General features: G+C 45.5%; 1 protein-coding gene across 1 annotated transcript in view; it reads left to right on the forward strand.

Annotated features, from left to right (window-relative positions):
* Nucleotides 1-2761: 2761 nt before the first annotated feature.
* KLHL6 (kelch like family member 6) overlaps nt 2762-23604 on the forward strand; it is a 59527-nt gene continuing 38684 nt past the window's right edge. Inside the window, exons 1-2 of the mRNA XM_060297599.1 lie at nt 2762-3054; nt 22285-22450. Of these exons, the coding sequence (XP_060153582.1) occupies nt 2762-3054; nt 22285-22450 (459 nt within the window). The remainder of the gene's footprint in view (nt 3055-22284; nt 22451-23604) is intronic.

Here is a 23604-nt window from a genome sequence, read left to right on the forward strand (position 1 = left end):
ACAACTACTGAAGCCTGCACACCTAGAGCCTGTGCTCCGCAACGAGAAGCCACTGTAATGAGAAGCCCGCGCACCACGAGGAAGAGTAGCCCTCGCTCGCCACAACTAGAGAAAGCCTGCATGCAACAAAGACCCAAAGCGGCCAAAAATAAAATTAATTAAAAAAAAAAGTATTCTTCAAGACTTGTTTCTATCAGTATAATTTGTGTTAGGGAAGATTGTTGACTGGGGTCAGAAGGGGCAATCCCTGGCCTTAGGAATAGAGATCTTCCTTGAGTACAGCTACCCATTTGTATGGGGACAGAATCTGTTCCTTACAAACATCATAAAGCCAACTAGCTTAGTAAGATATAATTAGATAGTTTTCTCAGTAGTAAAGCTTTTGCCAGTGCTTTGTATATTTTTCTGCCTGGTAGGAAAATAAAGCTTCCACAGAACAGATTTATTTTGCTTGTATCTGTAGAGAATATTTACAAGTTCATGCTGAATCTCAGAACATACCCAGGTTGACATAGATGCACTGATTGTGTTTTTTAACGTTTCTGCTAAAATCTAATCATAGATCTTATCACACTCATGGTACAGCTCTGTGTGTGCTTGCTTACTAGGAAAATGGAGGGTTTGGGGGGAAGACAGCAGTTATCGGCTTATGTCAGGGGATGGGGTGGGTGGGCTTGCAAGGTAAATATATGGAGCACTATGAGGGAACTTGGTGAATAGGATCTACCATGAATGAAGAATTGAGTTATATTCTTAATTTTGGTGTTTTGTGGGTGGTTGGATGGAGTTGGATTATGGCCAATGTTGTTTATAATCTGAGAGGTTCTAGAGGACAAAATGCCATGAGAGGCATCGGGTCATGTGTTGTCCTCAGCTGTACTAGAGAGCATAGTTAGAGTCACGGAGGTGCAGTTCTGAGCTCTTCCCTGCCCAGGCCTGCAGGAGGAGTTTGGGTTGTGCGTGTCCTTGTGGCAAGCACAGGGGGATAACTGTACACCAGCCCACCACCCTCTTCTGTGTTAACAGGTCCTGATTGTGTTCAGCTATCAGATGGCTATTCCTTGATCTTGGGGGAGGTGGACTAGTCCCAGTGCATGAATCGTGTTTGGTGCAAGGCAATTGTGGTACTCAATTTATATTTCCTGGTGTTTGGTCTGAGGTGGCCAAGTGACCTAGGAAAAGTGTGATGGGGATTTTAGGAAATAATTTTCTCTCTGATAAAAAGAGAGAGATGGAGGAGAAGAGGCCTGCCCCTTTTCATCCTGATTTTGGACCAGGGTTCTGTAAAGACATGGTGTTTGGTACTGTGCCAGCTATTATGTGACCATGAGGGTACATCTTTATCACACCAAGGGTGACAGAGTGAAAGATGGGAAAATCTTCTGTCCTTGATGACATCACTGAGCTTCTGGATCAACCTGGGACTCCACACCGCTAGCTTCTTATAATATGAGACTCTTATTGTTTAAACCACTTTTGATGGGATATTCTGTCATTGAAGCCAAACGCATCTTTGTTTTGGATGCACGCGCAGCTTGTGAGATCTTAGTTCCCCAACCAAGGATTGAACTTGTGCCCCCAGCAGTGGAAGTGCAGAGTCCTAAGCACTGGACCACCAGGGAATTCCCAGAAGCCAAAAGCATCTTGATTGACAGAGCTCTGGATGAAGAACAAGTGTTGGGAGAATATCAAAGGCCCCAATTTTAGGAGTAAGTATCCATGCGTAGAAGAGAAGAAGAGCTGAGGCAGAACTGGGACTCTGGGAGAGGCTTCGGTCACCACTGGCAAGGACAGACAGTTGGGCTCCTGCTGATCAGTTTCCTTAGCTATAAAATGAGGAAAGTTATGTTAGTGCCACTGGGTTGTTATAAGCTTAAAAATACCTTAACTCCTATACATTTCCTAGGATATAGCAGGAGTTTAATAAAAGACAGTTATTTCTATTTAATGGAGACCTACAGAGGCAATGAAAATACTTCATGATCCACGACTAGATGCATGACCAATAGATGCTGGGTGAGGTCAGGCCAATTTGAGGCTTCCTAGGGCCATCTGGTGTCGACCTACCCTGATTGGTCTTCTAAGAGAGAAGACCCTGGGGGTGGAGTTTCTGGAGACCATTTCTTCTCTGCCCCCAGAGGCATATCTAAAACAATAGACATTTTGGGGGGAAGGGGAACATTAATATTTGCCATGACATTGTTTTCCCCTGAGCAGGGAGGAAGACAAAGACAGATGACATGCAGAGCTGATAGAAATGAGAATGCCAAAGGTAAGTGGGTTTTCCAAGGTTCCCAAGGGACTGGTCTGGGGCACATCATGGGGTCTCAGACTCCTAGGAGGAAGGAGGAGGAGGGTTTGGAATGTCGCCTGCCCATCCCATCACTGACACCTTGGGATACAGAAGCACCAGAAGTATGAATGTAATAACCAGAACCAGAGGCTTCCTGCTCACGGATGTGAGGGGGGTGGGGGAGGTGGACTGAAATAGCCACACAGCACTAATAGCAGACTCTGAGAAGCCACTCCTTTTCACTGGAGTGGCTTCCTACACAGCCTTCTAAGTAATTTCTAAGCTTGTGATGATTACAGAAAGAAGAAGAATAGAAGTTACTGGCATTTGTAGTAACAGGATGAGAAAGTGCAAGACTTCCTGTTATGTGTGTGTGACAGCTGGTGATAAGTGGAGGGCCCTGCACAGGAAATCCGCTCAGCTTCTGCAATGTGACCTGCCTGAAACTTGGGCACTTCTTCAGTCTGGATGTTGATGGCAGGACAAAGGGGCACCTGGACCATGGACAACGTGGTAGAGAAGAGTTTGGAAGGGCCCCTGGCACCTTCTACAGATGAGCCCTCCCAGAAAAGGGGCGACCTGGTAGAAATCTTAAATGGGGATAAGGTAAAATTTGACGACACTGGACTCTCCTTAATTCTGCAGAATGGCCTGGAGACCCTCCGAGTGGAAAACGCTCTGACAGACGTCATCTTGTGTGTGGACATTCAGGAATTCTCCTGCCACCGCGTGGTGCTTGCCGCGGCCAGCAACTATTTCAGGTCAGCACGCCTAGACCAGAGTCAGATTGGGTGCAGGTCATCAGGGAAATGTGTATTGATGTGAGAGCCCAGTGTAACTAGTTGGCTGTTGCATTTACGGTTTGTATATTTATTTCTGTTTGTGTGTCTTCAAGATTCCAAAAAGGAAGCTATTAAACTTTAAAGTTTAGAATTTAAGTCATATTAAGAGAGCTTGCATCATTTAAGGGTAATGTTTATACATTATGGTGAACATTAATGTGTATATGTCTTTGTTCCAGAGGGTGGAAAATTACCAAAGTTATGGGGATTTTCCCCCCACCATCTGACTAGTGTGTTGGAAACATAATGCTGTCTTTGTTCACCAATAGATGTAGAGAAAACAACGTGACCACTCAAAGTTATCCAATGATCTGCTGAAAATTAGGGGCTTCTGTTTAAGTGCAGTGAATGGGTAGGAAGGGAAAGCAGTTACAAAGGTGCTTTCGAAGTGAGAGGCCACTAGTTACAACAAATTCAAGGGATCTGGGTTCCATCCCACTCTGCCCCTTCCTGAGCCTGTGACTTGAGGCAAATCACTTAATGCTCTGAGTTTCTGTTTTGTCATCTGTAAGATGGGGACAATAATGCTTACCTCTCAGGATTATTGTGATAATTAAATATGAGAGGGAAGAGGGTCTCACATAGTGCCTAGCATCTCGTAGATGCTCAATATATCTCTGTTGAAATTCTTCGCCTCATTCTTCTTAGTTCAGCTAAGAGCTGTGTATTGGGCAAAAGCTTGGGGGTAGGAATGTGGGAGAATCAGGAACCCAGTGAATTCCGCTGGATCCAGAGTTCTCCAGATCGATGTAGACATGGTGGGAACCAGTCCCCAAGGCAAATGTGGAAGCAAAAGGTACTTGGAAAACTTGAAAAAGAAATACTCTTGTAATTCTTCTTAATAAGATTCTTCTTAATTCTTTGTTCTGGCTGAGGAAATTAAAAACTATTTACCTATGTAAATATCATGGAAGGCATTTTATTTTTTCATTTTTTGATATGCTTAGGAGAAAATCTTTGGAATTCAAAAAGCAAGGTTGACAGATTGTTGTGGGACTGATTAGGTACCGTATGTACACGAGGCAAGAGGATATACGGGTTTGTAGGAAGCAGGGCCTGCTATATGCCAGACAGACAGTTATCTGATTTTATTTTTGCAGTAGCATAATGAAGGTGGCTGATATGCCCTTTTACAGATGAGGAAATGTAAACCCAACATTACATATCTAGTCATTGCTGGAGCAAGGATTGGGCACATTCTAGAAATTTTTGTTTTTATTGCAATACAAACTGCCCCTAGATTGGAGGCTTTATTCCACAAGAAGTATATAAAAGGTAAAGTGTAGGCACGGCCATAACACTGGGTTCACACAGATAAACACATTATTCACTCTACCAATATTGATCATATGATTTCACATTGATCACAACCCCTTTCAGAAATGAATGAGAGTCAACTTAGCTGATGTGTTGAGCACTCACTTTCAGGTTTAATCTTTTTGTTTTGGGTCACTAGAAAACTGCTATTATAAAATATATACCCGATTAGCGATTTCATTAGCTGCTTGACCTGGCTATGAAACAGGACCGCTGGCTCTGTGCTCTTAAGTACATCAGTGCTGTCTCCAGTCCTGGGGTTTCTCAGTCTAAACAGAAGGTGTTTGGGCCCAGGTCCTTCCAACCCTGCTGATGTAGGGTGCTTAGGGAAAGTGTGTGCCAGCCCCAGAGGCAGCAACGGGCAACGAGAAGTTGGAGGCGGCCATGCAGTGCACGTGTCTGCCTGTGGATGAAGAGTCTCTTCCCAAATTGCGTGGTTATGAAGGGAAATTCCTTCCATTCTCTTTTGATTCTCATTTTGGTATTTCCAAGGTGACTGTCCTCCTATAATGACCACAGTCCTGGAGACAGGATTCATTTTTCCGGTACTACTATTAAAAATAACTTCTGTTGCTGAACACTTATTGTGGGCCAGTCGCTGTGCCGCCTGTGTCACATACACTGTCCCACTTAATCCTCATGACAACCCCCCTGAGGTGGGGAGTTGTCTCCCCATTTCCAGATGAGGAACCAAAACTTGGAGTGTCTCAGTTAACGCAGTGCCCAAGTGGGATTTGGACCTAGGACTGACATTAAGTCTGACATTGCCTCACCGCCTGTCTTGCTTTGTTTCTAAGGTTTTGAAAAGGGTTGGTAGCCAAGTTCCTCTTATGCTCAGACTTTGAAAGGGCAGAGAGTCTGCTCTGTCTGAGAAGCTTCTGACATAGCCCTCTGTGCTCTGGAGGGCCTGAAGCTGTTTGTAAAATTATGTAGGTTTTTTTTTCTTTATTCATTGAGAACATAAATATTTTCCACTAAGTGAACCATAGTTTATTTAACCAATCCTCTATTGATAGACATTTGGATTGTTTTGAATTTTTTGCTATTATAAACAATGTTATAATAAATAATCTTATACATCATTTCATATGCATTCAGGAGTGTCTGGGGGTGCGTTTCTAGAAGAGGGTTTGCTGTGTCAAAGAGAAATGTATCTGCTGTTTTAATGGATATTGCCAGATTCTTCTTAATAGGGGTTAAATAATTTTGCAATCCCCATGGCTTTGCCAAAAGAGGATGGCATCTAATTTTGGGGTTTTTCCCAATCTGATAGATGAGAAACAGTATCTCAGGTTAGTTTTAATTTGTATTTCTCTTATTTTTTATAAGGTCAAACATCTTTTCATATGTTTAAGGGTCATCTGCAGTTCTATTTCTATGAACTCTCATTTCATAGCCTTTCAAACTTTTATTTATATCTTTTTTTTTTTTTGCGGTACACGGGCCTCTCACTGTTGTGGCCTCTCCCGTTGCGGAGCACAGGCTCCGGACGCGCAGGCTCAGCAGCCATGGCTCACGGGCCCAGCTGCTCCGCGGCGCGTGGGATCTTCCCAGACCGGGGCACGAACCCGCGTCCCCTGCATCGGCAGGCGGACTCTCAACCACTGCGCCCTAGGGAAGCCCCCTCATTTATATCTTTTTCAATCAAAATTAATTTTTATCAAAGTACTATGTACAAGTAGTTAACAAAGAGTCAAATAGTATTTAAAGGCTTATAATGAAAACCAAAAATTCCTCTTCACTTCCTCCACCCTTCAGTCTTGGTCACTAGAGCCCACCATTTTCAAAATTTAGCTGTTTCTGTTTCTGTTTCTTCTGGTATTATATTTATATTTCTACAAAATACTCTTATACTGCTCTTTCTTCATTTCTCAGGGTTAGACATCATTTATTAATTTTCTAGCAGGTCTGATAAGGATTTAGCACTTATACCTAACTCCCTTCCCTTCCCTATCCTCTCTCAATGTAATGTTATCACATTTTTCATACATTTGGATTAAGAGTTTACATTATATCTATGAAAACATTGTTTCCTGTTGAGCCAAACTGTGTTTTATGATTACATTTTCTTTCTTGTAAACCTTCTTGTCTTTCCTGAAGTTAATAACTCACTCTTTTTTCCATTTGCTTAGTTTTCGAGGTATCTTTTGCTCACAGCCTCTCCACAGTGATCTTTCATGTAGTCCAAATGCATCAGAGGATCTACCACTTCTTTATCTTATCACTTCCATTACCCTATACAGCTTCTCTGAACCTGCTGCCCAGCTGTTGTCTAGCTGCATGTGTAACCACGGTGGCTGTAAATAGGAGCTATATTAGTAACTCAGACAATGTAGTTCCCTTTGGGGGCCTATTTAAAAGCCTGCAATGGAATGAGGAATCTGGGAAAACACGTAGAGTTGAGGCTGAGAAAAGGGTGAGGGGGAATAAAGCTTAGAAAAATCGAGGGAAGCACAGATTTAACACTTATAATAATATATTTTTTAAGTGTATAAGATTACTAGTGTCTTTTATAAGATTGCTCCAAAGCTGCCATTTGTGTTTTGTCTCTGGACAGGTCCCCAGATCAAAGTCATTAGAAGGGCTTGTGCATCCTGCATACAGGGCCCCACTTCCCAAATGATCTCCATTTAAGCCAGTGGTTCTGTCCATTTGCAGGGGAGCAACTCACTGCAGAATATGGCAAATTCTGATGTTGACCCATGAGGGCAACCATGCTGTGATTCCCAGGGTTGGCAGAGGGAGGAGGGTAGTGCTGATGTAGGGAGGGGTCACTGGGCTACTCAGTCCTGCGTGATGACTGGCTCTTCCTCCATGAATATATAAGCTTCCAGGCTGAGACTGTCAACAGCAAGCTCCTTTGTTGCTGCTCCTTGGCCCCTGCCTTGCACCTCAGTACCTCAGTCTCTGGGTCTGGTTCCCTGAAGCTATGATAAGGGGACTTTAACCACTAGCTACAAAAATCAAGCACAAGGCCAGGAATGGGAAGGGTATTGTGGGCACAACCTATGAATAATTATTCTGTATTAATCAATTACTGGATGACAGAAAGGGGGGCAAGAGGCTACTCATAATTTCTGTTTATATGTAATCCTTTGCATTTTCTCCATAATGACGTAAGATATCTAGAAAGGAGCCAGTAAGTGAAGGTGATAGAATAAACAAGGATGAGTTACAGCCATCTGGGTCTGGATTGAAAATCTGGCTAATGGCAAAAACATTGAGGATTGCTACTGCCACAGTGGGTACTGCTGATGAACTCAAATGGACTGATGATCGTACTTGGCATTGATTGGCACTGGGTTCTGTATTTTACACTTCGATATTGTCCTTTTGGCAGAACCAATATGGTGGTTAATATTTAAGTACTATATATAGGTCTATAATCTCTTATCTGCAGTTTCAAAATCCCCAAAGTGCTGAAAACGGAAAAGTTTTTCGTAATTTATTAGATGGCCAAATCCAACTGGAACCCCACTCATCTCCTCTTCTGAACCGAGAGGAGGCTACTTAGAGTCTTTATTATTTCACTTAGGACAACTATTCATATATTCACTGCTGAGTTGCTAATGTGTTCGATTGAGGAGTGCTGGAGGTACTATGTGGTATTCATGATATGGTAATAGCCAAACAATTCTGAATGCCAGAGCACATCCAGCTGCAAGATTTTAGGGTAAGGGATTATGGAACTTTCTGATAGAGTTAATTTTCATTTTGGTGTTGTTCTTCTACCTTTTTTCATCTGCATATTTTAATATACTTGTAAACATAGTTTATGTATAATTTACATCTTGCTTTGCACCCTTTTTTCTTATAACCTTTCCCCCATAGTGCTTCATAGTTTTCATAACTACTATTTATTTATTTATATAGCTACCATTTTTAATAGAAGCATAATAAGAAAATCTTTCATCGTGAATATAGGTTGCTTCCAAAATTTTGTTTTTATGAAGTATGTAGTAATAAACACCTTGTATTAAGTACTTTTCACAGCTTGGAAAGTGGAAAGGCTAACATTTTTTTTTAGCATTCATTGCATGCCAGGAACTTTGTTGGATTCTTTTTCACTTCATTTAATCTTCACAATGTTGGCAATTAATAACAACAAGTAGGTAGCATTGTCTCCATTTCACCCTTCAGAGAATTCACTTTGCTAGGAAGAACGGTTTCCCCACTGGGATCCAAACTGAAAACAGACCTCTCCGCTGGGCAGAAATATGACTGTTAGGACATTTCCTGTGCAAGACCATTAACTCCCCTTCCCTGCCGTGCACTAGTGTGGTCTACATAAGCTGAAAATGAGGACAAGATGTAAAAATTATTGCCTCTGTGTGCCTGCACACACATGCACAGGCAGGATATAGTAGGAACACTCACCCAGTTTGTGTCTGGGGGCTGAGCTGACAGATGCTGGTAGCAAAGACCCAGCATGCCTTAGGGTACTGGCCTGGGTCAAAGGGCTAAGTGAGAAATCAGGAGGCAGGTCAGAGTGTGAGGTGAAGAGACAGTATGCTTTCAAAGTATAGGATCTCAAAAACCTGTGGGACATCATTGGGGCTGGAACCAATAGCTGTTGATATAGTGGAAAGAACACTATATTAAAGTTCTGTCACTGGAATTTGAGTCCAGACCCTGCCCTTTCTTGGCTGTGCAAATGTTGGAGGAATTGTTTGGCTCCTCTGAGGCTCAGCACCATTATCAACAATACAGTGAGGCTGGGCTTCCTTGGTGGTGCAGTGGTTAAGAATCCACCTGCCAAGGCAGGGGACACGGGTTCGAGCCCTGGTCTGGGAAGATCCCACATGCTGCATTGCAGCTAAGCCCATGCGCCACAACTACTGAGCCCGCACACCTAGAACCCGAGCTCCGTAACAACCGCAACAAAGAGTAGCCCCCGCTTGCTGCAACTAGAGAGAGCCTGCGCGCACCAATGAAGACCCAACAGAGGCAAAAATAAGTAAATAAATAAAGAAATTTATATAAAAAACAAACAAACAGAAAAACAATACAGTGAGGCTAATGATTTGTGTCTACCTATCCTGGTGAGTTATTGTGAAATACACATAATAAAACAGATTCACTCATAAATTTATTCACCTAAACATTTTATGCATGGTAATAAGTCATATTTCTTAGTTCCAAGGAATAGAAATCAATTGGCTGTTTTGAGAAGGGGATGTAGGTAGGTAACTCACAGAATCCTCCAGAAGGCTGGAGTACCAAACTCAGAAAACAGACAGGAGCAAGGGAGGCCAGGCATTGGCCAGGACCACAACCTAAAGCCACCTAGAACCCTTGTGGGGAGGATTCCCTTGCTGCTGCAGGACCTTGGAGGCCAATGCTAGCACGGCTGTGGCTCCTGGCACTGCTGCCACTGCAGTCTCGGGCAACTGGAGGCTGCTGCTGCTTCTGTTGCCTCTACCAGAACAGGTTTTCCTCTGCTCCTGCCTTTGCACCACCAGCTCCCAGTTCATAGCCTGGTGTTGGTTTAGCTGATTGGTCAAGTCTGAGTTACACATGTTAGGGTATTAACTGTGACAAGCTGGAAAGTGAGCATCGGACTTTGCAGCTTCTAGATAGGGAAGTGGCTTCTGCCACAAACTACATCTCATTCAGAGGGAGATTTGCCACACCTCAGGAGGGTTTCAGATGCTGGGCAACCAAAAATTGCCAAGGGTCCATTATATGCAGCGACTATGTGACAGGCCTGCATCAGAGGCAGAATAGGGCTTAAAGTAATATGAGATAAACAAGTATTAGGGAATTCCACTGCTCTTGTCACGTATGCATCAGAGATAAGGATTCTGAGATCCTAGAAGACAAGAGGACAATTACTTGCACTTTCCTTCCTCCTCTCCCTCCAAATTGTGGGTAGCCCTGGGCATACCTGTGAGAGTATATGGCATCATCCATCATATATGGACTAGAATCAGGCTGAAAGTGTGAGCTACCACTGCAGTAGCTGGCATTCAGCACACCCTGTAAATGTTTGACATGAATAAAAACTTGATATTCCTCCTGCAGGTTCTGTCACTAAGTGGCATCCTGGTCAGAGCAGGAAGTCCTCAAAGAGTTGGGAGGCCATTGCACAACTTTAGAAAAGGGAAGGATGATAAAGTGTGGTCACCATAGGAAAAATTAGAAGGAGCAGTGAGAACATCCAAATGCTTCAGAATGTTGCGGATTCAATAGGTCACTCATGTGACCATCTGGACACAGATGTGCTATGCCTACAAAGTGACTCCTGCAGACCTTTCTTAGGATTGGAAGATGCTGGGCAGAGGGTGCTGCCTTAGGGCAGAAGTGCAATCAGGTCCTTTGAATTTGCAATAAAATGTAAGCTCTGTCATCTCCACCCTGGTGTCTAGAGCATATGGATCTTCTTTCAATCAAGAACAGAAAAAAATATTCTTCTCCAGTTTTTTTTTTTTTTACATCTTTATTGGAGTATAATTGCTTTACAATGGTGTGTTAGTTTCTGCTTTATAACAAAGTGAATCAGTTATACATATACATATGTTCCCATATCTCTCTTCTCCAGTTTTGAATAATGTTCCGTGTAGCATTCAACTAAAACACAACAGAGAAATACTTTCCTCATTTACATCTTAAGTTCTGAGCTTTATCCCTGCATCAAGTACATGGATATGTAACAGTCTCTTTATGAAAATGCCTTTACAGAACTCAATTCTACTATAGTAAATGCCAAACAGTCCCTGAGAAGAGATGGCCAGATGCAGAACATCTGTGTTTTTGGTAAAACCTCCTTGGACCTCACCATCCATCTCATTGCTCAATGTTCCCGTATTAGTCAGCATTCTCTTGGTGGCAAGGGATAGGAACTCAAAGTCAAACCAGCTTAGGCAAAAGAGGAAGGTATTTGGCCACATAACCAAAGCATAGGAAGGGCCGGAATGTAGCAGAGCCCAGGAGGAAGAGGAACAAAGTCCCTGAATGCAGTCAGGGAGATTTCTTCCCATCCATTTGGCTTCTCTCTCAGGTAGGATTACTCAGGTGCACTTCTGCCTCATGATGGGGAACTTGCCTGTTGGCAGCTCTGAGACTCAATTCTCCCAGCTTTTGTTCTAGGGATAAACTGAGAGGCTAGCTTCAGTTTGAAAGTCCCCAGGAAAGACTGATTGGCTCAGCTCCATTCAATTACCCAGTCCTAGACCAATCACTGTCAGGAACATGGGACACAATGGTCAGCCCAACTTAGCTCAGGAGTCTACTGTTGGACAAAGAGGTGAGTGTGTGTGTGTGTGTGTGTGTGTGTGTGTGTGTGTGTGTGTGTGTGTGAGACACAGAGAGAGAGATGTCTATAAAAAGGTGAGAGCTCCTACTTGAACCACATAGTTTGAGTGGGACCTGGGTGGGGAGAAGAGCATTTTCCAGAAAGAGGAGGAGGGGTACTGGACAAAAGGAAAAATAAATTTCCATTAAAGACGGATAACAGATCCTGGCTTACTTTTTAATTAGCCAACTTGTTATACTTCTGTATTCGCTTTGGCTGTCAGGAAGCTCAGTGCATCAGCTTTCCTTAGCCTAGGTTTCCTTGATATATTCTCCTCCTACTTTAATTCCTTAGTTCTTATCTTCTTTCTGTTGTTACTGTTTTATTTTATAATACCTCTGCTGCTTTAGTATAAGCCGTCTCAAGTTCTTTTGGAGAAGCCATTTCTGTATAAAGATAAATCCCCATTGCTATGAAAGAATATCATCTAGCCAACCTATATGTCCTCTGCCAGCTGTAAGGATTCTTTTATTCTTTTAGTACGTGTAACTTTTATGGAAAGCTTCAAGGCCACAATAATTGCAGGAGCGCTGACACTGTTATGACTTTAAAACACAGTCAGGGACTTCCCTGGCGGTCCAGTGGTTAAGACTCCTTGCTTCCACTGCAGGGGTACGGGTTCCATCCTTGTTGGGGAGCTAAGATCCCGCATGCCATGCGGCCAAAAAAAAAAAAACAAACCACACAGTCAAACCAAAAGTTGCATCATAGCTTTTTCTGAGGAGACACTCAGGGATCTATAAAAATTAATGATCAGCAGCTTTGCATATAATGGTCCAGGTCTTGGGTCAAGTAAGAACTGACTGGCATTCAAGAGATCACATCATGAAGAGCGAGCTCAGGCTTGCAGGGGGCTGGTGTTGGGGGAATTAGGGGAGGAGCAGATGCCTGGTGAATAATTCCAGGAAGGTGAGGTTGGTGGACACAGCACACAAAAGAAACAGGACAAAGAGAATGGAGGGGCTTCCCTGGTGGCGCAGTGGATGAGAGTCCGCCTGCCGATGGAGGGGACGCGGGTTCGTGCCCCGGTCCGGGAAGATCCCACGTGCCGCGGAGCGGCTGGGCCCATGAGCCATGGCCGCTGAGCCTGCGCATCCGGAGCCTGTGCTCCGCAAGGGGAGAGGCCACAACAGTGAGAGGCCCGCGTACCGCAAAAAAAAAAAAAAAAGAGAGAATGGAGATCAGGAAATTTAGGAAAGTTCTCAAATGACTGGCAGTATCCTTAAAGCTTAGGATAGCAGGTTGGCTTGGCAGACGATGTCTGTTTTACAGATGACCCCGAAGAAGGAGCGAGGGCGAATTCTTAGTAATTGCTGTGAAAAGCTGCACTCCTCCTGCACTTCTTCGTGTACCACTAGTGATCTGTAGGCCTTTAACTGAGGAACACCGGATCATATAACCTCTCTTAAGGTGCAAATATCTGGGGGTTGGGGGCACAAAATATTAAGCTTTCAGTACTATGGTGTTGAGTGGGTTTAGTGAAATTCCACCCACTTACCCATTCATGTATTCATTCAACTGGCACAAATTTATCAAGGCCGGGCACTGAGTGTACAAAGATGAATGAGTTATGGTTCTTGCTTGACTTCAAAATCACAATAAGTTGGAAGAGAGAGACAGGTAAATCAGTGTTTCAGTACTGGGAAATAAGGGATATGATAGAGCTCTGCTTATGGAAGGGGCATGAAATTGTTACGGACCCTTTAGAGTCGTGCCCCAACAAGGGTCCTCCTGCCTGATGTCGCTCGTGCCCATAGAACGAGACCGAGTTTGGTTCTGAAGCAAAGGAAAGGTTTATTCTTTGATCAGAGAATGGAGAAGTGCCAGCTGGCACTCTAGAGCACACACTCTCCCGAGAGGCCGTGGGTGGGGCTGCTTTTATAAGGCTCTCCTCGGAGGGGAGGGTACCGAGTTCTCACTGGGCTGGCGCAGGTGCGCTGCCCACACTCCGAACTGCAGTGCAGGGCACAGCATCTCTGCACACGGCCCACCGCCCTCTTGAATGGCGGTGTTGAGCGCAGCGCTTCTGCTCACAGTCTGGGAGCTGAGGTGTCCAGCCCGGTACTTCTGCCCAGGGAACTCTAATCCGATGAGTTAGGTGCAAGGCCTCTGCACACGACCCCCTACAGGCAAACTAAGCACAAAAGAAGACGTTAGACCTTATCTTATCAGCTAGATTCCATCTTATTTTTCCCTGGGGACCCCAGTGGGCTTTGCCAGTGACAGAGTCAGACTGGAGAAAAAGCAGTCAGCGAAGGCTTCCTGGAGGAGGTGATATCTGAGCAGAGTTTTAAATGATGAGTAGGCATTGGGCCAAGGGGACCAAGAAAAGGGGAGAAAAGGAGCAGTGTTCCAGGCCAAAAAAAGCCACATCTGGGAAAGTATCATGCAGCGTAAGGACAGGGACCACAGGTAGAAGATTAAAGTTGGAGTAAAGAATATGTGTGGACCAAGAAGGCCAAGAGAGATGGGCAGGGTAGGATAGCATGAAAAATTTGTTGGGTTAGAATGGAGAGTGTGAAATGTACCTTATAGGAAGTGGGAAGACGGGGAAGAGTTTTTAATGAGGAGAGGGATCCAACCTCTCTATTAACCCTTTGGGCGGTGATGTGGAGGCCCTGATAATCTAGGGAGACCCTCAGGTGGTTGCAGAAATTACAGGTAGAGGAAATGAGGTCGGAATTAAGGCTGAGGCCGTGGGGATGGGGAGACAGTCTCAAGTGACATTCTGAGTCCTCTCTAAGGGCCCTCAAGGCAGCCAGACAACAGAGAGCCAGACAGAAAGGAGCGGGGCAGCACTGGCTGGTGAGAAGGGGAGGAAGAAAGCAGGGCTGGGGGACTGGAAGACAAACTAAACTGGAAGACAAACCATACTTCTCTGAGCTTCAAGACTGGAAAGAGAGAGAGAAGGTAGTGTAATTTTATCAGTCCTCCACCCACCCGTGCCACCCCACTGTAGAGCCAAACCTGGAAACAGAACAAGTAATTTCTTTCTTTCTTTTTTAAAGACTTGTTTATTATTTATTTATTTATTTGCTTTATTTTTTTGGCTGCAGCGGGTCTTAGTTGCGGCACGCGGGATCTTCGTTGAGGCATGCTGATCTTTCGTTGTGGCACATGGGCTCTTTGTTGTGGTGCATGGGCTTCTCTCTAGTTGCAGTGTGCGGGTTTTCTCTCTCTAGTTGTGGTGCGCGGGCTCCAGAGCATGTGGGCTCTGTAGTTTGCGGCACTTGGGCTCTAGTTGAGGCACGCGAGTTCAGTAGTTGTGGTGTGCGGGCTTCTCTCTAGTTGTGGCGTGCGGGTTTCTTCTCTCTCTAGTTGTGGCGTGGGCTCCAGAGCACGTGGGCTCTCTAGTTGAGGAGCATGGGCTCAGCAGTTGTGGCACACAGGCTTAGTTGCCCCGAGGCATGTGGGACCTTAGTTCCCCCGAGGCATGTGGGACCTTAGTTCCCCAACCAGGGATCAAACCCACGTCCCCTGCATTATAAGGCAGATTCTTTACCACTGGACCACCAGGGAAGTCCCAGAACAAGTAATTTCAAAGTAACTCAAGCTCTGAACTTTTATGTGTGTGTTTTTAACACTTTGAGGGAGAACACACCACAGCTATTAAAATCTGTTCCCCTCTCTTATCCACATCTCTGATCGCTGCTGGCTTTTAGGATATCTTTGTATGAATTTTAAAAAGTTCTGTCTGGGTGGACCAGTTAGAAATACGTGCTTCTTTCCCTGGGGACTGTTGCTGTCCACATCAGGGCTCAGGACTTGGTGAGTGCAGACTGGATGTCAGCCCCAACTCTGGCCCCATCTGGGCAGCTCTGAGGGTAGCCCAGCCTGAGGTAACTCCTCCTTTGCCTCTTGCTTCAAAACTCCTCTCCATCCCCAGCTAGAAGATCTCCTTTCGCCCTCCCACTTTCCTCTGGATTCTGTATCATAAAAGCCCAAAGAACAGGCCTGGCAGTCCGGATTCCTCTGTGGCAGCTGGTGGTGGGAGAAGTCTGGAACACATTTATGATCATCTTTGCCCTGTCACAGTAGGGATAACTTTTAGGACTGGGGAAGCCTCAACATTTGAATACCTTGGAGTGAGGATTGGGACCAGTTCGCATGTTTTTAAGTGGTCAGAGCCAGGGAACGCTCAGAAAAATCTCTAAGCAGAGGCTGATCCTTGATTTCTGGATAATGACATGGAGGCCATAAGGAAACCAACGTGGGGTACTTGGTGGGGGGGGGGGTGTTGAGATGGAAAATGTTTGGAAAAAGAGAGTGACAAGGAGCCTCCGGGGCAACAGCCTAGTCAGGGTGTGACAGTGGATTGTAGGCACAAATGTTGACTCCCAGACTAAGGGAAGTGAGAATCAGAGCAGACCTCATTGAAGGGGGTTGTGAGGGAAGCGGTGTTTCGTTAGCAGAAGCCAGGTTTCACCTTTGGGCAAGGAAGTGGAAGATGTGCAAAAGCAAATTAAAGTGAAGAACAACCACCATGTTTTGTAATGTAAAATCTCAGGTAGGAAGGCTTAGGATAAACACCGTGGGCTTGGGGTTCTGATTTAGAAAATCACTGGAGAATATAGTTCTTCACACACATACTTTGCTCCAGTCAATTGGTCTTGGAGGTCCTTGTTATTTATTCTCATGGCAGTTAGAGGAGAAATGTGGGTTTGGAGACAAGGGGAGTCCACTTGGCCTACAGGAGCAAGTATAGGACTGAGCTGCACGTGTAGCTTCCTTTTCATCCATCCATCCATCCAACAAATATTGAGTGCCTACTGTGGGCCAGTAAATAAGAAGTGAGAGAGAAATAAAATCCAACCCTTGCCATTAAGATCCTCATGAATCTAATAGAGGGAAAAGACACATTAAAAATAGGCCCTATAGAGTGTACATAGACAGTCCTGTCTGCAGCCCAAAGGTGTTGATGTAAACAGAGGCACATGTTGGAAACTGCTAGCTATTGATACATCATGGGATGGGGAAGTGGGTGCACAGATCAGACTGTGAAGAGCCTTGTATAGCAATGTTGAGAGTACTTTAACGTTTCTTTTTCTGGGCACTTTTTATTTAGTCTTCTTTAGCATTTGGTCCCAGTTTTTATTCAGGATTTCTCTTGTCCAGTTGTGTCGGTCAGGACTGTGCATTGCAAATGGCAGATATTCAGTTCCAATTGGTTCAAGCATATAAAAAAAGAATTTATTTGCTCACATGATTTAAAAGTCCAGTGGTATTGGTTTCAGGGTTAGTTGGACCATTGTGCTCATATAATGTCATCAGGGCTCAGTTTCACAGTCTGTCTCTTGTCTCTCCTTTGTGTTGGTCTCTCTCTCAGGGGGCTCTTTACACATGGAAGCAAGAAGGTCTCTAGCAGCTCTGAACTTTTATTTCTCTCAGCTCAGCAACTGCAGTGGGAAGAGAGCTTCTCTTTCCCAATAATTCCAGAGAAAGTTCTGGAATTGGCTTCAATTTGACTGGCTTCTTCCTGGGCCCATCTGTGACCCAATCACTGTGGCTTGGGAGACATCCTACCAGACTGGTATTGCAGGAGGGGTCGTTCCCCAAAGAAAAATCTGGTTCCTCCTCCTAAAGTGATTAGGAATGATGTTGGGCAGCCAAAGCAAGAACTTTCCGTTATGTCTTTGGGACATGTCTGTCCCAGAACCACAGCCAGTTTCCTCGACCTGGACCTTTGTCCAATCTCCTCATTCTCAGGGTGAGCCAAGGGGAGCTGGGTTGGAAAGTGAGGTGACCTCCCTCTAGGGCATTGGTTCTTAAACTTTGGTTTGCAAAACAATTATGGGCGGGGGCCGGGTGAGCCAGATAACGTTCATATTCCCACTGCCAGAGATTTTGATTCAGTAGGTCTAGGGTGGGTGAGGTTCAGAATTCTGCATTCTTAGCAAACACCCCAGGAATTCTTATGCAAGCTACCCATGGAATATACTTTGAGACCCACTGTCCTTGAGGTTGGAGTGTCTGCAGGCCAAGGATGTGGGCAGGACTCATGTGTTGGGACAGGGTCTACATGGTAGGGCTTAGGGAACAGCTTGAGGTCAGGAACTTGGCTGAGCCAAATGCCTACATACATCCTTTGTTTAGGAAATGGCAGGTGGAAGGTTTGGTGTCTTCAGCTTAGAGGTGCTGGGGGACTATAGTGATGTCATCCCTTGCTAGGTCACCCTTGCATCTGCTGACTCCCTGCTTCCTTTGGAGTGGAAACCCCTTTGATTGGCCATATTGGGTTTATATCCAATAATCCTTTCTTAACAGTATAATGTTCATTGAGCAGCACATGATTACTAATTTAAAAATATTTTTAGCCAATGTATACATATAGACATATAACCTTAAGTAGAATTTAACTCAGTTTGCAACCAGTGTTAGAGCTATTTCCAACCCTGAATACCTCACTGATGCAGAAGAGTTAGCTCCTGGTATGAACGGGATGGCGAAGGGATTAGAAGATGAACAGAGCAGGGGTCAGCATGGGTGGAGCTGGTCTAAGAATGAGAGAGTGGGGGTGGTGGAGGTGAATATTTGTTTATAGGACTGTGATTGGGGTTAGAGGTTCAGGAAGCAGGAAGTTCAGTGGCAGGTGTGCAGGCCTGGGGAGGGGGTGGGCCATAGCGAAGCTGGGCTGTTGAAAAATCCTGAGTGGACGACATTTAGAAACTGTTGGAGCATCAAGAACTCATTGAATTTGTGAGTGTAAAGTTCTCGTGTGGGTGTGTCCTCTTTAAGCTCCAGGCCCTAGACTCGGTTCTCTATGGGCAGCCTCTTCAGCCTCATCCTTCAGAGAGTGTTTGATAATTCTTGGAGGTGCAGATTCCTGTCAAAAGCAAACATACGAGGGCTAGAAGCACAAGCTCATTCATTCATTTATTCTCTCTCCAGATATTTACTGAGTCTCTACTAGGTTCCAGGCACTATTCTAGCCTCAGGGATATAGCATTGAACATGGCACAACCCCTGCCCTCACTCAGCTCACATTCTAGCAGGGAGACAATTATTAAACTTGCTAACAATAGATGTGTAATATAATTTCAGGTTGTTACAGGGTTATGAAGAAAAATAAAAGAGACGATGTTAGAGAATGACTGTCTTAGACTGAGCGTCAGGGATGGTCACCCTGAGGAGAGGACATCTGAGTAGAGACCTGAATGAAGTCAGGAGTGAGGTTGGCAGAGCTTGGTGGGGAGCGAAGCCCAGGCAGAGTGATGGGGCCATGGCCTGACTTCATTCCAGGAGACTATTGGGCCCATGGCTGTCTTCATGGCTGTTGTGGAAGATGAACTCTATTTCGGGATTGGCACTGACTCACTGCTGAAGTATTGGGCAACTGACTCCCTACTCTGAGATTATTTCTAACTGTAAAAAGAGGATCTTCATAGCCACCTCTGTTTTACAAGAATCTCATGAGACTTGGTCAGTGTCTGTCTAGAAAATATTGTTATTACACAAAAATTTTATTTACCTCCTGTAAAAGCTAAGGGGGAAATGGTTAGTAACTAACCCACCTGTGCTCTTGGGGAGCAAAATGTGGTCTGGTTCACTCAGTGCTGACACTTAGTTTGACTCCCTAAAAATGGCTTTGAATTACTGCTGATTTTCTTGATTTTAGTGCACTGGTGAGCTCCAGATTAAGAGCCCAAAGTCCTAGGTTCTTGTCCCCATTCTATTGCCGACAACCTGTAGGGTCCTAGGCAATTCACTTAACTTTTACCTCAGTCTATCACCTATAAAATGGGTATAATAATCAAAAGAGATGATGCTGTTTGCCCTACAAAGGCTATACCCATAAATGTGAGAGATTACTGTTATTAAAGTGGAAACCTAGGGATGGCCCATTTTGCCCAGGGGCTCCCAACTTTGCTAAAGTGTATCCATGGATCTCCTAGAGAGCAGCAGGAGGCCTAGGAGTTTGGTCTATGAGAAATATGTAGTTTTCTCCTTAGTTTCATGCTATCTGTGTTCAGCATGGTGTCTGGGGCCCAGGAGAGTTTATTTAGGTGGCAGAAAATCAGTGAAAAAGTCTCAGAGGAAAGCAGAGAAATGCTGGGACTTTGGGACCCAAACCAAGCCAGAAAAGCCCCAGAGGAAGGACAGTCTTTGGAGCACTTCCTTTCCTCTCTCTCCCATGAACATTTATTGAGCTCCTACTGTGTGCCCACACCATGCTAATGTCTCTAAGTCAGTTTGTGAGCGGCCCTAGCCCTAACTCTATTCTGGATGGGTGGTGCACAGCCGTGCAGGGACCTGACTGGACCAAGCCCAATGCTGGCAGGTCCCGGCTTGTGAGTCAGAGTGCGGTCGGCTGCCTGCTCCGAGTTTATCTCCCACAGCCTGCCGAGATTCCTCTGACCTGGTCTGAGACGCCTTCCCTTAGTGAGTGCTGGGTATTGTTCCAGCCACTTGGTGAGTGGTAATTATCTTATTCTTCCCAGCAGCTCACTGGGGTCAGGACCATTGTTATATCATTCCACAGAAGAGGAAACTGAGGTTTACTCCCTTGTACAAAGTCACGTGGTGAGTTAGCGTCAGAGCCTAGACAGCCCAGCCCCTCCACCTTCCAAAAGCCAGCACTGCAACGCTTCTTCCCACCCTCCTCTAGGCTCCTGGAATCACGCTGCTTGTGCACATGCACACCCACACACATCAAAACCCAGAAGGTGGGCTTCCCTGGTGGCGCAGTGGTTGGGAGTCCGCCTGCCGTTGCAGGGGATGCGGGTTCGTGCCCCAGTCTGGGAGGATCCTGCATGCCGCGGAGCGGCTGGGCCCGTGAGCCATGGCCGCTGAACCTGCGCGTCTGGAGCCTGTGCTCCACAACGGGAGAGGCCACAACAGTGAGAGGCCCGCGTATCGCCAAAAAAAAAAAAGAAAAACCAGAAGGGCGTGAGAATTTACCTACTTCTGGGGTGGCCTGTAACTAAGACTGTCACAAGGTGCTGGAGTATCACAGCCCAGCTTCTTTGCCTCTTTTGGGGACAATTCTGGAATGTATTCTCCAGAGGTCCCTTGCAGGACTAGGCCAAAGTGACTTTCTGTATGACTTCTGTTTTGCTTGGCCTCCTCCCCTCCCTCATCTTGCTCCCCCATTCCCCTATAACACATCACTAGCTATTGAGGGTTGGCTTCAGGGGATTCCAGACACCCAGTTAAGTATTGGCTGAGCTGGGCCAGGATGTTATTCAGTGATTGATTCCAAGAGAATTCAGAAGCTGTGTCTAGCAGTGACAGCCTGATCAAGAGTCCAGATGATCCCAGAGATCCCAATAATCATGTCACATGGGACCCCCAAAATACATAGGCTTCAGAAGAGCCCCTTGAAGTGCAAGGCATTGAATGAGACAATTTATATACCTATCTCATTTAATATTAAAACATCTCTACTGTAGACTTTTTCAGTTTTCATTAGAATGTTTGAGATCATGCAGATCCAACAAAATTCAGCTTTTACTAATTTTAAAATCACATTTTAGGTGAAGGGGTACTTCTAAATTTCACTTTGGTAGGATTCCACTGATATGTTGCCTCAGGTACATGAAGCTTCATTTCACCCCATCATCACTGCCCACCCTCTCCTGCTAAATGTCCTGTTACTCATATAGTCATGTACACGACATTCATGTGGGTAACATCCACTTTACCCCCTGAGATGATTGCAGATCTGGGTGACCAAACAGCAGAGTTGATGTTCTGGAGCATGCCGCGGAGCGGCTGGGCCCGTGAGCCATGGCCGCTGAGCCTGCGCGTCCGGAGCCTGTGCTCCGCAACGGGAGAGGCCACAGCAGTGAGAGGCCCGCGTACCGCAAAAAAACAAAAAAGACAGGAAGAAGGGCAGAGGGAGACCCAGGGGAGAAGACCTCATGGGCTAAAACAACAGGTTCAAACATCAGCTTGTCGGGGCTTCCCTGGTGGCGCAGTGGTTAAGAATCCGCCTGCCAATGCAGGGGACACAGCTTCGAGCCCTGGTCTGGGAAGATCCCACATGCCGCAGAGCAACGAAGCCCGTGCACCACAACTACTGAGCCCACGAGCCACAGCTACTGAAGCCCGCACGCCTAGAGCCCGTGCTCTGCAACAAGAGAAGCCACCGCAATGAGAAGCCTGCGCACCGCAACAAAGAGTAGCCCCCGCTCGCCGCAACTAGAGAAAGCCTGCGCACAGCAACAAAGACCCAACAGAGACAAAAATAATAAATTAAACAAAAAAAAAAAATCAGCTTGTCAAGTGATTTCTTCCTCTCTCTTCTTTCTCAGTGATTTCTTCTTCTCTTTCTCTCTCTCTTTTCTTAATGTCTTTCTTCCTGCCTGGGACTGCCTTGGGGACGACACTTGGGCCCAGCAGAGCAGGACACATTAGTTCAGTAAGCACTCATGGAATGTCTGGTGGGTCCTGGGTGCTGAGGGATGGAGTGCAATCGCCCCAGGTTCCAACCTTGGGAACCTCACTGTCCCATGGGGGCAGACAGGTCTGAAGGGGGTCTGTTTAGATGTGGAACCAACGGTCACGGTTGGACTCACATTCACATATCTCTCTCCCAGGGCCATGTTCTGCAATGATTTAAAGGAAAAGTATGAGGAGAGGATCATCATCAAAGGGGTCGACGCGGAGACCATGCACACTCTTCTGAACTACACGTACACCAGCAAGGCGCTGATCACCAAGCAGAACGTCCAGCGGGTCCTGGAAGCTGCTAACCTTTTCCAGGTGTGTGAACAAACAGGCCCAGTGCTCTCCTCTGGAGAGAAAAAAGCAGCAGTTCTCTGGAGACCTGCCTGGCCTGGCTCCCAGGCCTGTACCTGGGACACACATACACACTTAGCTGGGCTTGTGCTTACTTGAAATTTCCCGGGGAGTGGAGAGCTGAGTCATTGACCCCTTAGTGCGATGAAGCCAGGGGAGCTTGGTGCCTAGAACCTACACTTGGTTCCTGACTCCAGGAACAATGACTACAATGTATAGAAGGCTAATTGGAGTGGGGACTGCAGTCACCAATTCATATATGTACCTTCTACTCCTTAGCACAACCCAGGGAGATAGTCACTTTCCCCTACTTTGCGGGTGGGGAAAGCAAGGCACATAGAGAATAAGACACAAGGCTGTGATTTGAACCCTGGGCTTTCTGAGCCCAGGGGCCACATGGATGCCACTATACTGGGCAGCCTCTCAGGGAGCAGTGTCTAGATTCCAGGGGAAGCAGGAACTTTGCTGCTCAGCAATTTGTGGTGGGTGTGAAAGAAGAGCACTTTTCATGAGGGGTGTCATGGAAGATGAATAGAGAACCCTCAGAATTAAGTTTTATTGTTTGCATTTAACTGTGTTTCAGTCTGATTATAATAATTATAGTTAGCTTCATAAAATAATTAGACCCACAGATTACGTCAATTGCATCCACAATTATCACAGGAGATCCAGCTTGAGTTACCATCTTTGCCTAGGTCTAAGATTGCACCTTGAGCTCGGTTCCATTGGGTTATGACAGAGATTATCCCACTGAGGATGTCGAGATTTGTGATAAACAGAGTCCAGGGACAGGCCAGGTCATTCCCAGGGACTGAAGACAAGCATCAGGTCTTGTCCATGGTTTGGGAGTTTGGGAGTTGGCATCCTCTTGGATCATCAGTAGGTCAGCAGTTGAAAAGAACAGAAAACAAAGTCTGGGAAGGTGGGGAAAGAGGAGTCTAGGGTCAAGATCATGGGCAATTGGATTATCTTTGTGAGGCTGGAGTCTAGGCAGGATTTAGGAAGCCCAGCAAGGAAGGGAAAGTGTAAAGAGGGAGAAAAATCAACCATGGAAGAGCACTGATGATTCTGAGTAATGGGTTTCTGCAGTGTTAGCCAATTTTGTCTCAGTTTCCTCA

Source organism: Globicephala melas, chromosome 4 (genome assembly GCF_963455315.2).
Source record: "Globicephala melas chromosome 4, mGloMel1.2, whole genome shotgun sequence".
NCBI lineage: Eukaryota > Metazoa > Chordata > Mammalia > Artiodactyla > Delphinidae > Globicephala > Globicephala melas.